Raw genomic sequence first — 16,321 nt, forward strand, 5'->3', positions numbered from 1 at the left:
GATACATATATAGTTTACCAGGACAATAATGTTCAGCAGATTATAATTTTCAAATTATATCTCAATAAGGCATACATTATACAAAATTTATCATAGTCTTGTAAAAGTGGTGACCATAAGAGTATAGACCATCACACCTTCCCATAAAATAAATAATAACTTGCCTTTACCATCTACAAGCTGTCTCCATTCTCCTGTAGGGTGCTCCGATCACTCTGATCTCAGCACAGTGGAATCTGGCCTAAGCCTGAAAGAGAAATGCGAAATATTTTTAGGGGATGTAGTTGCCCTTTTTTAATTTGAGTTGTGAAGATATTGGTGAAGTTACTGGAATTTAATACTTTGCCTTTTGTAGGTCACACTAGTATTATTACAAAACAAGAGCCTTGTCATGACCCACAGGTCTCTAACCTGGGCCCAAAAGGTTCATGGGAGCATCCACTCTCCATCCCTTCACCTAGCAGCCTACTGGCAATAGCTTACCTGAGACCAATGAAGCCTGCTCCAATGTAAAGCTCCATCCATGAGGTCCAACTGGCAGAGTCCCAGAGTACCTGATTGGCTTGCTGGCCCTATTTAAGCCAGCAGCAGGAACAGGAAGCTGTATGAACAACTGGCCTCCATCCTGCTCTGGACTGCGTGCCTTGTGCTTCCTGCTACCTACTACCTGCTATTGCTTCCCTTGGTCTCCTGGCATTCCAACTTGGCTTGATTCAGGACGTCTGACTTGCGGTTCCTGACCTCCAGGCCCCAATATCCTGACTTGGCCTGACTGGTTCCCAACTCATGGTTCTGATCTTCCAGTGTCCCAACCCAGTTGACTCTTGGCTCCTGTCCTGTGTCTACAGACTCTGGTGCTGACTGCTAGGTCTGGCTGACCATGAACCAGCCATGACAATCCCAATCCTGCAAACATTTCACTTTACACATTGAAATAGTCCCATTGAATTTTATGTTTAAAGTTAAGCATGTGTGTAAGTGTGTGCAAGGTCAGAGCCAACCAAAAAATCCTCCCCAACTCCAGCTTTTCATTGAACAAGCTAATCCAGTGGTGGGCAACCTGCCATGGCCTGTCAGGGTAATCTACTGGCGGGCTGCGGGAGAGTTTGTTTACGTTGACCGTCCATAGGCCCGGCCGCCCGCAGCAACCAGTAGCCTTGGTTCACCGTTCCCGGCCAATGGGAGCTGCAGAAAGCAGCATAGGCTAATCTGTAAAATCAGTGCTGTAATATGTCCCATGTCAAAAACCATTTTCCAACCTCTCTCAATCAAGTTAGGTGTTAGCATATGGCAAAAAAAATTAATGAGTTTAATTTCAGTAACACTCAAACCCACATCTTTTTCTATGGCTTTTATGTTGTGGTGATCAACTAAATATTTATTCTAAATAAAGCATATGTAATACTGCAAACATAAAATCACACATTTACAGCTATTTTAACTTGAAATAATCAATGCAGAATAATAATAGCCACCAGTAATTTTCCTCTATTCTACCTTATTTGGTTGCATGTAAATTAGCAAGAATAATTATCAGTACTACATATATTTTTACCAGTACCAGACAGCAGCAATTTTTCCCCTTGCTACAACAGATTAGGTTACACAGACAACTGCACTGATTCCTTAGATTACTGTTAAATTGTTAAACAGTGTATGTTTCAGTGCAAAGTTTTCCAAGCCACACATGAAAAATTCCAAAGTTGGGAGTGAATTACAAAAATGCCAGTGGAGCCACACCAGATTTACACCAATGTAACTGTGAGCAGAATTTGATCCAACTGGCTGCAACTGCAATGTAAAATACACATAGGGCGATTTGATGACATACTATTGCTCAATAAATTATTTCAAGATATAAATCGTGAGCTCCCAAACATCTTTGGGCAAAGCATACTGCAGTTGCATAAGAAAAGTTATATGCTCAAATATACACTGGAATTCACTAAATTACACAGAACCTATTCTTAAAACAGTTGTATTTAAAGCAGATGTAATTATAGTAAAAATCACATGGACTTAATGGTGTCCTCTTCTGATAGGTCAGGGATTTGATGGATGTTTCAGTATCAGCCCATTTCTAGTCTATGCAGCTTTTACTCTATGTTTTTAAGACCCTAGTTTTAAGTGAATTTTTAGTCTTTGAATACAAATCATATTTTTGCAGCACATACAGTCTATTTAATATTTCAAATCTAAAGTTTTATTATGTTGTATTCTGGGAAGACTGAAAAAAATATTTTCAAAACATACTTTATATGTTTTGGATTTGCAGTAATTACATGGGCAAAATTCTGGCCCCATTGCAGTAAATAGGAATTTTGCCATTGACATCTGTGGGGCCATGATTTCACCAAACATATACAAATTCATTAAGGATGAATTGCACCCCCTGTGCGGCGGGTCAGCACACAACTTATGCACCACTTATATCCCACTTAACTCCTCAAAATAGAACTTAAAGGTGGTGAACAACCCTTGTGCTGGCACTCTGTCTCCAGGAGTGAATTTCAACCCAAGTCTTCAAACATCCACTGAGTTTAAGGGCAGTCCCACATATGGTCACAGTATATTGTTAATATGAGACAGACCTCTGATTCAATCTGTATTGTCCAATGGAGTTTTAGGTACTGATATCCCTAAACACTGCATATGTATTGTGACATAGCTGTCTAATTTTAATCATACCTAAATTTATTTGGTTTTCATTATTTTGCTCAACTATGCTTATCCAAAGTTGCTAAAAGTGCTTGTTAATTTGTATGTTATTGGAATACTCTGCAGGAAGGTATTACCTAGATTTCTTAGCAATACAATAGGATAGTTAACTGAAGTCTGTTAAAAAAATTGTTTATTTATCTAGTCAGAATCATTAAACAATAGGCATTGTCATCTAAAATTGAAAGTCCTTGTGTGATGAAAAGTCTTTATACTTAAATCCAGCTAAGGTGAATGTAGTTATCCATGTAAAGAAGCAAACAAATTACTACAGAGGACATAACCTAATCATATACTAATATGCATAATACCAAGAAAAGAAGACATCACTATATTTTTACAATTAGCAAAGAGATGTTTTAAATCCAATGTACACTGTACTTTGTAACACCTTTATACCAAAGTCTGAATTACACCAATTACCAAACTGGTTTTCAGGTAGAAATCTGATTTTTGGACAACATGTATAAAATATCTAAGATTGCAGTATAAAACTGTGGGAGCAGCTCTCCATTATTTAGGCCATGAGGTAACATTGTTGCTTTCTTCAGCTTTCCTGTGGAATTTAAGTTTATAATTCTAGATATGGTGGGCTGTACATCCCGTGTTAAGAGCGTATATTTTTATTTTTCTGATTTTTTTTCTCTTCTGCCAATAAAAACTTAGTCAATTTATCCCTAAATTGAGTTTTGGGTTTTGACAGTTATTTAGAAAATAGTACAGGCCAGCACTCTCAAAGGAAATTAATTTCAATCCAGGCAAAGAGGTAGAGAGATTACCACAACAGCCTGTATGTAAATCAAGGATGTAGGGAAGGCTATGACTTTTCCTACATAGTAGTGCTGTGGTTACCACAGTGGGCACAAAAAGGCCTGTTGACTTAAGCTTAAAAGGCACCATCACTCTTGTACATGTACGGGTTAGGCAGGCCATTTGTCTGGTTTTTAATATGGACAGTCCTGTTTTTAAATGCTTTGTCCCCTGTCTAGTTCTGAGACAAAATCAGATGCAGTTTTGTCTGGTATCACAGATTGGGGGAGGGGGAGAACGCCATTTTGAAGAGCACACTGTTCTGCCCCAGCCAGGATGCGAGGTCACACTGGTGGGGGTGGAGTACTCTCCACACAGGTATTCTCTGTGTGGCATGACCTTGCACGTGCCATGCACTGAAAGCCACACTGGCAGGGGAAGGCCCACATTGTTCCTGGAATGTCCAGTATTCTGGGAATGCATGACTGGCCACTCTTGTAAGGGTGTCACAGGCAACCTTAAGGACAAGAAAAGAATGTCCTGTTTTAGACCCCACATATTGTGTAAATTCTGGAGTTAATAGGCCAACCTTATCTCCCTAAAAGACATCAGGGCTAGAGGGGAGGACAAGGACTCACTAGCAGACAATCCCCTCACCCTCCAGCAAAAGGGCCAGAGAAGCGGACAACTCATGGTCTAATTTCCCCTTTCTTTTATTTTAGGACCTTGTTCTTGCTTAGCCCCCATGTAGTAACATCCAGATACAAGTAGCATAGGTAATCTTTAAAAAATTCAGATATTTGGTCATCTCAGAAAGAGTGTATCTATACTTTTGGCCCTAAGTAGACTTTTCAACAACAAAAAAATGTGGACGTTTCTATTTTTACACTAAGAAAACATCGTTAGCAGAGGAAAAGTGGAGACTGATTTAGTTCTCTTATTTCTGAAAGATTGGCAGCATCTCTGGTGATTGGCTCATTAACAATTCATATATATACATGCATAGGCCAAAATATGCACAATGACATGAATCCTACCTCCTCTTGCATTCATGCCACATCACTGAAGTCAATGGGAAGCAGTAGGTGTCACAGGGAGCAGAATTTCAGCTGTTTTCTTTAAGACTTTTCAGTTTAGTTATTTTGTCACTGACCACATTGCCCACAAAGCTAAAAAGCTTTTTCCAAATAGACTCTAGAGGGTTCGTAACTAAGATATAGTGGCTGTAAACTACAAACATTGGACTTTTTATTATTATTACCAGTAAAGCAGAGAGGTCTTTTTATGCCAATGTTAGGTTTGAATGTCCATCCTGAAAGCTTAAGAAAACCACTGCATGCTTCGTAATCCTCTTTGCCAGTTTCAGTTAAATGACCCTTCAGATCATGGAGATAGTCATTATCCGAGGATCGGCTGGTCTTTCTGTGCAAGAAGTCAGCGCTGAAGAAGACAAGGTCAAATTCTGTTCTCATGCCTCCGTAAGCCTGATTGTCTTCTGTAGAGTTGTACGGCTGTAAGGGAAGGATTGGCTCCAATGGGCACTCTCTGCTGGTTCTGTGCAGGTATAGCAGGCATTTGGCATTTTGCCATTGAAAGCATGGCTACTTTGCCTTGTCAGTTAAAAATTGCCTGTAGTCCTTATCTCTGTCTGTTATGGCAACCAAGGAGATGTCTATCCCAGAACCCAGCATCTGAAGAAGATCATAGCTAGTGCTTTATGTATTTAATAATTGCTAACAGAGTCTCAAATAGTTGAAAAAGAAAAGAGCCATTTTTAAAAAGAATATTTTTCTGGATTTTAATGTCAGCATAAGTGACCAAGTGCCTAATTCAAAGCCTATTAAAATCATTGGAAAGGCTCCCGTTGACTTTCAAAGCACTTTGGATCAGGACTATAGTAGAGTCTTTATTCTTCTTCACTTTGTTCATTTTTGGATGATTTGGGGATAATTTGTTGTATTATTTGTTCAGTTTAAGAATTTCATTCTTATGCATCAAAGAGTTCCAAGATCCATAAAAAAATGATAAAGCATGGCACTCTGGGCTGGATGATCAGTCCCAGTTTATTTGATATAATGTTGTATTTAATGATTACAAATTTCTCATCAAGAATACGGTGAATTCTTTTTTTAATCTATTCAGCGAGATGTGGAAATGCAAGGGGGGCTTTTTAGCTGAATTTGGGACAGAGCATCGTAGGCTTTTGGAGATCAATTAAAGTGGGGGCATACATTGCATAACTCTGCATAACGTGATTGGGATAAGTCATTCGCTGTTAAGAAAACCCTGCATGATCGAACTAAAACCAACATGTGTGAACCAGCAGATGTGAACTAGACCAAGCTCCCCACATACTTTTATTCTATTGCTGTCATTGTCTGCATGAAGCGGTCACATGTGAGACCTTGGGAGATGATCCAAACGCTAACCAGACATTCCAGTTAGTTTTGAATGGTCTCAGCTGTTCATGTTAGTAGAAAATGTGCTACTTGGGGCAGAGCCATTTTTTAAGCATGTACTGCTGCTACCACCACCGCCAATGCCTCCTCTGTCTAGCAACAGTGATGAAAATACTGAGTCCACAAGCAGAACAGCAGAGAAGCAACTCCACCTTTTCTCAGATTCAAACCTAATTCTGGGTGTTATGACAGGATAATAAGCAATGTCTCATTTGGCCATATATCATTACTGAAACATGATTTTACCCCAGCCCATCAGAATCTATATTTTGCTTTGATGACTAAGCCATCATAAATTCAAAGTACAACAATAGTGGAGAAGATATATCTGCTCATTAGGGAACTGCATGGTTCATTATTAGCCTAATAGTTTTTGGAAGCCATTTCCTCTACAATGTAATATGGCTGTAGATCAAGAACAGTCATTTGTGCTACTTTCCAGTTTACAGATAATATGCTTGGATAATTTTTGGAATACTTGACTTAAGGAAAAAAGTATTGTGTAAAATAATTTGTCCTTTCCCCATTTCTTAGTAAATTCTTCTTAGAGGCGGTACACATCCTGCAGCAACGATGATCACGCTGGTATTTTAAGCCATTGTCACAGCAGAAATTGTAAGGCTGAAGATGCAAATAATTTATCCTTTCCCAATTTGATGTTGCCATCAGGGTGGATTAGAGTAGGATCCTTGGGATTTTTAAGATATGGGGCCAGCAGCATAAGGTGGCCTGGTGCAGCAATGAATCAGTGAAAACCAAAGGGTTCATCTGGGGGTGAGTGTTTGTGAGATGAAGTCATTTGGGAAAAATTAGAAACAGGTAAGGAAAGTTATTTTGCCAAGCCTGGGAGAGGCAAATCAAGTTCAGCACATTGGGCCAGCTTGCCTTTATTATATTCACTGTTTTTGCATTATATTCTGCTTTTATTATATTCAGCAGTAATGCAAGGAACCTACAGGCCTGTATCCTGACAGACATTAGCTTCTGCAAGTTAGCATAAGACCTGAGGCCTTTGAACTTTGAACTGATATACATCAGCAGATACCTAATCACAGGAGGGCCATGGTAAGGAATTGATGTATATGATAAGTTGAGATCATTGATATACCACCCTATAGGAGAAGAAAACTCCATCATTAGTAAAGTGAGGATATACAAATAAGAAAATGGGAGGAAATCCCTCCTGAATATGCATCAGAGTGGCATCAGCACAACATATTATAAAAGTGGCATCCCGGCCTACAGACAGTAGGAGAAAGACGTAATCTTTGGGAGTTGCCAGAATAATGGCCACTGGTGATGAAGAGGAAGGTGATGGTGATGAGAAAGATGATGGCTAACATTTCAGATTGTTCTACAAGGGATGGTGAGAGTATATGGATGTGCAGATGTACATTCTGTAGTATTGCTATCTACCTTACTGAGTTGGGATGTTTGTGACTGTGCTAAAGGTATTAATAAACTATTTGTAAATATAAAAGAGTTCCTATAGTGTGAGTGTTGCAGCTATGTACATTGGGGTTTCCAACTATATAATAATTTGAATAATACTGGGCCTGATCTTGGGACAAGAACCTATCAACCCTCACGGTACGTCTTCACTACCCGCCGTATTGGCGGGTAATAATCGATTTCTCGGGGATCGATATATCGCGTCTCATCTAGACGCGATATATCGATCCCCGAATGAGCTCCTGTCGACTCCAGAACTCCACCAACCCGAACGGCGGTAGCGGAGTTGACATGAGGAGCCACGGACATCGATCCCGCACAGTAAGGATGGTAGGTAATTCGATTTAAGATACTTCGACTTCAGCTACGTTATTCACGTAGCTGAAGTTGCGTATCTTAGATCGATTTCCCCCCGTAGTGTAGACCAGCCCTCAGTGTTAACTGGTCATTCTTAAGTAATCAATATAATCAATCCATAATCTATAGATCGGGCTACACAAGGAAGCTGGAAATGTAACCTGAAGTTACAGTGGATCCAGATCATATTTAAATTTATCCACCCATGTGTTCAAGGTATATGAGGCAACTATTTATTAGTGACATTAAGAAGTAATATCTGGTAAAGGGGAGTCAGTATTTCACTGAGCTAATCATTGGAGTATCCCTTGATTGCTAACTTTTATCTGGTGAGACTGTTGAAAGGTACAGGAGTATTGGAGCAGGATTACAAATCAAATCGGATAAATAACTGGATGTAATTTTCTTTCTGCTGATGCCAGGAGCACTGGGAGTTCTGGGTGCAAAGGGACTGCAGGACCCAGTGCTGTATGTTTTGGTGTTAGAACTCTAATAATACCCACACTTAGGATATCTGATCTTCATATCTGTATTGATGGACAGAAAACATGTTTGGAAATCATCAATCTTTGAGTATGCACTGCTGCACAGGCTCTAGGGATTTACATCTTCCAATTGTTTTAGAAACATTCATTAATCACCATAAACCTCTATAAGGAAGATATTGCATGATTGACTTGCCCAAGGCCGCAGACAGCATCACTGTCAGAACCAGTGATATGAATGGAGGAGTTCATGATTCCTAATCCTAATTCCACCCACCCAAGTTATTTATATAACCATATCTCAGATAAAAAACTAATTAAAATATATTTTTAAACTTTCAGGAAGTGCATTTGAAGAATACAAGTAGAGGGAACACAGGAAACAGGAACTACAGAATGTAAGAAAATGCCATCCACAAGAATGAAGAATGAATGTGCCATCTGCAGGACACTTCACTGTAAATAAATTATTTGTTAAACATTGGAAGACTTAAAAACTATAGTTCATAAGCTTGATGAAATCTCAACCAATGGGCATTCTCCCAATAAACAATGCAAGTAAACATTCCAACATCAAGTCTTTAGAGAGCAGAATGTTATAAACCAACCCAGTACTAAAAATGTTCTGAGGTTGGTACAATGCTGCTTGATTATTAACCTGTTATAAATGTCCTGCACGAAAACTCTTAAAATCCTGTGCCCCTCAAAAGCCTGCAAATTTATGGGCCTTTGATGGATCCAATTGCACTAAATTAACCTATGAACCCTGGCCGCTGGAGTCATTCATCAGCCTTGGCTTAGAGTTGGGGTTCCGTTTTGTTTGGTCTTTTTTTTTTTTTTGCACTTCTATACAAGAACAGGCTGTTTGTTTTACAGTGTCTGATAACTTTGTTTGTCTACCCCTTTCATATTTGCACAGTCTGATATTCCCAGTAGCAGCAGCAGTAAAGTAACACAACTTTTAGACATCCATTTATTCCATCTGTGGTATTTTGACAGCATATGGGTTAAATACATTTAAGACAAAGCTTTATTTTTCCACATCTTGCTCAGATGCAAATAGTTGCAACCTGTGAGGCAAATGATTGTTAGAAGCAGTTAAAGCATATGTAGGCTATTAGACCATCAATGATTGTTTCAGGTAAATTGTTTTGCAACAGTATAAATAATGTTTTTTTCTTCCATATAATGCAGTATGTAAAATTTAGCATATCAATAATACACATATATCAAACAGTATGTAAAATTCTCTTTTATAGTACAATGGTGCTATTTTATAATCTATTATATGAAAGGGTCCGGCCAAACCCGTAAAAGGTAAAAAGCAAAGTAGAAAATTAAGCCAAAGATGAAATAAAAGAAAGTAGGTTAAAAAAACACAAGTATTTTTTTTAAAGACTCAGTGCTTTAGATTCTTATTTCAAAATTGTTTCTCACTTTCATAAGAAAATAAAGATGTGACGTTCCAGTAGTTTCCTTTTTGAGATTTGGATTCTAGTATTTATAGTAACACATGAATGCAGTTACAGTAATTCTGAACACAAACATATACACACAGGCCCACTGGAGTAAATAGAAAAACGTCGACAGTCTTCAATGAGTAGGATCAGGCCCTAAATCCTTAAGAAACATTAGTATTCTGCGCTTATAACAGGGGGTTAATCATACTCCTATTTCTTCCCACACCTCTATGCAACTAAACTGAGTGTTAATTATACTGCAGCATCCCTCTGTAAATCAGAAAGGCTAACCTGATCATCAGTTACAAACACAGGAGAAACAATCTGCAGGGAGAAGTGGACAGAGCAGTTCTTTAGACTGTAACTTTGTACCTTTTATACACTCAGATACCTTGGTGATGGAGGAATAAGATTATATGTTTCTAATCGGTGCCATTTCACAGAACCTTGATATGTGACGCTCTGATTCAAAGCTAAAACAGCTCTGTACTAAAGGGTGATGTGGAACGACCACTGTTGCCGAGGGAGCACCAGAATGACCTACTATGGGGAGGAGTACACACAACGCTACACCCCTTCAAGGTGTGCAACGTAGTTCTACTCTCTGCATCTGGACAGCTCTGCACTCTCCACTCCTTAGTAAATTTTAAAGTGTTAAATTTAAATTACTAAATTTCAGGAAATATCCTGACCTTCTAAAATTTGATACAAAATAAGACTTTCAATTACTACATAGAATTTCACTGAAGTTTAAAAGAAAAGAGAGAGCTAAACTTGACTGTTGACTAACAAGCAGTGCAAAAAGGGTTCAATCTTTCACATACTGAAGTCAATATGGTTTTCGCTATTTATTTCAATGGTAGCAAGATTTGAGCCCAGATTCAATCATAATTAGCACTAACCATTAACAGTTTTGAAAGGATAGCAGAACTAAATGCTCTGCACAGCTGTAAAATTGTACATATAGAGTGAAATTCACACCTGTGAGGAGGGTCTGAACAAGGCTTATTATTATTATTTGCATTATGGCATAAACAAGAACCACCATCAGAGAACACGGTCATATTGTGTGGTACTAGCTCACAAATGTAATAAAAAAGACAGTCCCTGCCCAAGAGACCATACAGCCTACATGTGTCTGTAAGACTTATGGTCCATAGGCCTTGCATGGGCCTTAGGCAGGAGTGAATTTCATCCATAAGCAGTAGCCATTTTCAGATTGTCCCTTCTGTTGATGATTGGTATGTATGCATGAAGCCTCTGCTATGCCAAGTACAATGGCTCAATGACCCCTCAATTTCAACAAGTAAGTGCATCACAACTCAAGTTCAGAAACGAATATGTAGCAATTTGCTTTACCTTTTACCGATTTGGCCAACAATGCCGAAGTGGTGCTATTGTTTTGTTTAAGAAAGTACTTGACTAAAATATAAAAGAAAGCATATAAATATTTTTTTAAAGTATGAAAATGACAATTATATAGATAAGCTTATTGAAATAGAAATGTCGAGCCATAACTTTTCAATTTTTTAATCACAAAAAAGTCATGAAGAAATCTGCTAAATGATCAGGATAGGGCCAGGGTAAGGGCTTTCAAACACAATACAATTATCAACATTTTATTCTAAATGGGTATTACAGATGAAGGAAAGCATTTAAAGTCATGAGACCATGAGTCTGATTCAAAGCTCACTGAAGTCAATGGAAGGTCCCATATCATTGAAATCAGTGGTGGGTTCTGCTTCTAGTCAGTGTGACATGATATAGTCCAGGTTCTAATTCAGGGGAATGATTAACACTCCCTATTTCTCCTGCTTAGCCCTCCATCCTCCACTATTAGCCCCAAGCAATACAATAAGGTTTTTGCTTGTACAGAAAGTAATGCAAAGCACTGTCTCAGATCGTGGTGGGAAATGAAGAAAAAGCAGTGCCAATGAAAAACAGGTTATCTTCTAATACTGAGTAATTCTGAGTTGTGAGAAACAGTTGAAAGATATGGCTAATAGTCTGTGAATTTTTTTTAACTTTATATGGTCACTATGGACAACTTAATGTGCATAAAATGACAGTTCATTGTTTTATTATTTTTTGAATGGAGAGTTAGTAAGTTAAACCCAAATAGAGATTCTTTGAACCTATAGGCTAGAATACTTATGTTATAATCCGTCTATTTAAAATTATTTTAAAGTTATTTTTAGTCTGAAAAGGAATTTTGATAATTTATTAGGGATTCAACCTGTGTAGCTGGTTACTCTTTTAGGAACACTTCTTCAATTCAAACAAATCTTCAAGATGCCGAAGTTTCACTCAAACAGACTTTTCTATTGTTATTTTTTCAAATGGCAAATCTAGCTAAAATGCCTTTGCATCATTGTTTTGGTTTTTTAAAGGATTTTTTTCACAAATTGACAAAATATCTAAATCTCCCTTGTCAAGACTCCTCACCAATTATCCATTTTACCTGTGGAAATACCATAAAGTAAAGCAAATGGATCAAAGTTCTGTCTTGAAAGAGAAAAAAATCATAAATGCAATTTTTTGTTCATTTTAATCCTACACTACACGTTTTGCTTGTCACAGCATTGTAATATTTTACAGGACGATCATTGTCCAACACAATATCTGATATATACACATCTTTTGTTTGATTTTTACATGAAGGAGGTTATAATATCTAAAACTTGATTACATATAGTACAGTATAGATACCAGTCTGACAGAGACAAAAACAAGGACCTCCCTGATGCTTACATTACATTAGGAAGTCCCATACTGGTTGCATAAAGGGTGTATATTGTGCTTTTTAAAAACATCTGCAGTGAAATTTGACCTACAACATATTAAATTTTTCTTCTCTGCTTCTTACACATTTTTCTCATGAATTTCTTCCATGTTTCTTCCAACTTCAGGACAAGATTTTAAAATATGAGTGGCTAAAGATAGATCTAACATCCATATTTAGGCCTCTAAATAGATGGCCAGATTTGCAAAAATGTTGTGAACTTATAGACCCTATTGAAAAAATCAAGAAAACCTATTTTGGTGCCTAAGTATGGATTTAAGACCCTAACTTTAGGCACCCAGTTTAGAAAATATTGGCCTAAGTGTTTTCTTTCATTTCATCCTTCATTACATACCATTTTTACAAAAATTGTTCAAGTCTCCTTCTTGACATAGGAACAAAGGTTGTTATAAAATGGGGAGAGTTTGGATCTCAGTCATTTATTGTCATCTGAATTATGCCTATGTCAGCTACATAAGCTTTATAAATGGACTTAATACTTCTCTAAGATTTCATACCTTCCAGTCACACAGACAAATATTCAAAAAGTGGAAAGGACTTTTTTTTTTTAGCACCAGTTTCTAATCTGTGGCTCATACATTTCATGATAATCACTAATATGATACTTCCGCTGCTACCCACTGTTTCCCGGAAGCATACACTAAATATACTTGTAAAAATCTGCATCTATGTAAAACCTCTACATAGTATTTGATTGAAAGCTTTTTCTAACAAATACACAGCATCAATCCAGTTAAGAAAGAGATTCAGATGGTTTCACACTTTGCTTTGGTTAAGAATAGTTGATAAAATACAATAAGACTCAGTGTCTTTTATTTTAATTCAATAATACAATTTCATTATCCTCCCACCCCACAATCAGCACAAAACAAATGCAGAATTGAAAGAATTTCTATATTGGTAACACTTTAAAATTAATGTCATGCTTAATATACTTCGTGAATTAAAGAAAAATTGTATCCAGAAAACTATAATTAGAGCTGATTTTTGCATCAAATTTATATTTGATAATGGGATATTACCCTGATGAGTTTTAAATGTAAATAAGTGTTTCATTACTTTAATTTATTAAGCACACTTTGCTATTATAGGATATAATTCCACCTTGTGCAAAGGCCCAGTATAGGGGCCCACGCATCACTTAAGAACTTTTTTGTGGATTTAAGTCGCACTGTAAAGCCCATGCTGGCTAAGTACACAGGGGTGAATTTTATCCTTAATGATTTGGTACTTTACTGTAATAAATTAATCCTTCAAATTAACATAGATCTAAGTATTCCACCTGAATTATGTTTTAATTGAGCATTATTTCCACTAAGTGAGGAGCTTGCATAAAATAGAAATATGCAAACTACCTAATATCGCTCAGTGAATGAAAACAGCGTATACTTTGATTTATGAAGAACTTGTACAATTGAAATATATAGGAGTGCAGCAAAAGATCCAATAATGATTGTGATGAATTTATAATAAATCACAATAGTTATCTGATTAAACTCAATGTAATCAAACAAGAGTTATAAAGTGGCCTGTTGGTATATATCAGCATTCTGAATGTGCTTTCACTGACACAGAATTCATTAGCTGTCAAATAGACTATGTTGCTTTCATCATAATGTGATGTTTCTGTTTTACATAGTTCTAGTAGTCTTTGGGGTTGTGCATTAAAGACGCTGTTAGCATAAAGCCTCATGATTTTACGAAACAAAGTTAAATTATGGAAGCAGCATCACTAGCCATCTTGCTATTGCTATTCAAATCATATGCACTCTTTCTGTCTCCCTAGCTGTCTGTAAGACCACCCAGAAGTGCTAAATGCTGAGATTAATAGCACTTAGTTCTAAGGAGGTCACTTTTTCCACAGAGAAATATTAACGGATCTGTCTTTATTCATTGTTAGACTTTAATTGATATCCTGAATAAGCCTGGGTTTACATGATGCAGGCACGAATATGGACACTTGAATTTCTGATTATCACTACTGAATAATGCTAGTTTTAACAGTACAAATCATTATAACCCAACAGTGATGAGTGTTATATGTTCACTTTCAACCCCGTAAACTTCCTACTAAACCTCTAACTGGATTCATTCCTTTTTATTATCCTGTGCTTACACACAATGTGATGTCACTACTTGATGACAAATAATATTTCATACTGTGTATGTAACATCATTGTGTTGCAGAACCCCCCAAATACCTCAACAATGTCATTTGTTGCACTATTCTCCCCATTTAGCACTGATAGGTTTCTAGTAACAAACATCAAGGCCAAGGAAAGGAGCTTTTAATATGTACAAATATAAAAGCTAATCAAGGATTCTTGCTAGTTTGCAGTTCATGTAATGCCATTTTAGCCATTTTCTTCCCCCCTCTCTCTACAAACTATCTAAATCAGTAAACATTGTTCCATAAATGATAGTGTATCCAGGCTTCTAAAGGCTTTTATATGCATTATGGTAGGTCCAAAGATTGAAAGAGCTAGCTGACTGATTTTCACTTTTATCTACTTTGATTTCAGTAAAGGGCTCTGTCATTCTGTATACATAAAGACTAATGCACCCTTTGGTTTGTAGAATGTACTGAAATATTTGCAACCCTCTTGGTATCAGGTCCAAAATGTGAAGCATTACTGTAAGAGGGTATCTTTCTAATGTATTTGTATGTATAGTTTACACCTCTGTGAGGTCTAATAAAGGATAATGGTTAACAACAACTGTGTATTGAACATCCTTCCTCTCTCTCTCACACACACACACATGTACACAAACACACACACACACTATAATGGTATATGATTTTTCTGGAAAGAAAACTAGTTTAGACTTCTATAAATGCACATTCCAGTTGGTTAGAATATATAAAAACAGGGACATCCACCAACACTGCAGAAGATTAGGTTTTAGTGCTGAGATATGGTTTGATTTAGGGAGATGATCTTGATGGTTATTGGCAGATGGCCTTGCTACCTGTTGGTGACTTATTTTGCAGTCATCCTGAAGTTTGTGGGTACTTACCTATGCTGTCCCTAATGTAATATCATTCCTTTGCACCAACTTACATTTCTATACAAATTTTCATAGAACAAAAACAATTTTAAACACTACCATGTTAACATAATACTTAGGAAATGTATGGAAATTGTTGTTTAAAAAATGTTGATCTAGGGATAAACAACACACACTCATCCTTTAACTCTGAGCACATTATGCAGATGCCAGAGACACAACCAGTTGTGTGGGTTTTGTGATCTGAACCACAATTTGTTCATAATTTGAACTGAGAAACCAAGATCACTGCATGTGTATGGTTAATGCATTAAATATTTTGCAATATGTTTCAGTTCTTATATGAACAATTGTCAATATATGTATTGTATGTCAAGCCATGTTAACAGTAAAAAAAAAAAACCCCACAGACAAAAGATTTATAAAACATGACAAAGTTACTAATAGCTCAGTTAGATCACAGGTATAGCGGCAAACTCCTTGCTTCAAGAGCTCAATATCTGGGATGCAGGTCATTGAATCATCTATAGTACTTTTTTGATGACAAAGTTTTTCTGAATGACCCAGGTCTAGATACTGACATAAGGGGAAGCAATCTTAATTCAGCCATTGCCCTAACTTCAAAATGGGTTTTGGGACACAGCTGAGGAGAAAGTCAATTCACAATAAATTGCCCCTTGAGAAGATACTTATTCAGAAAGCACTTATGTAAGAGAGAAAGAGGACAATAGGAAAGGAGGAGGTTAAGAGAGCAGAAGGTCACGGATGTTAAAAATACTTGAAAATCAAACATTATGTGAGAAATTGGACATTTATCTGTTGGGAGAA

General features: G+C 37.0%; 1 protein-coding gene across 1 annotated transcript in view; it reads left to right on the forward strand.

Annotated features, from left to right (window-relative positions):
* The window catches only part of IGF1 (insulin like growth factor 1), a 95,934-nt gene extending 80,739 nt beyond the window's left edge, over positions 1-15,195 (forward strand). The window contains exon 4 of the mRNA XM_044988055.1: positions 8,564-15,195. Coding sequence (XP_044843990.1) covers positions 8,564-8,623 — 60 coding nt within the window. The 3' untranslated portion in view covers positions 8,624-15,195. The remainder of the gene's footprint in view (positions 1-8,563) is intronic.
* Positions 15,196-16,321: the final 1,126 nt, after the last annotated feature.

The sequence above is a fragment of the Mauremys mutica genome, chromosome 1 (genome assembly GCF_020497125.1).
Source record: "Mauremys mutica isolate MM-2020 ecotype Southern chromosome 1, ASM2049712v1, whole genome shotgun sequence".
Lineage (NCBI taxonomy): Eukaryota > Metazoa > Chordata > Testudines > Geoemydidae > Mauremys > Mauremys mutica.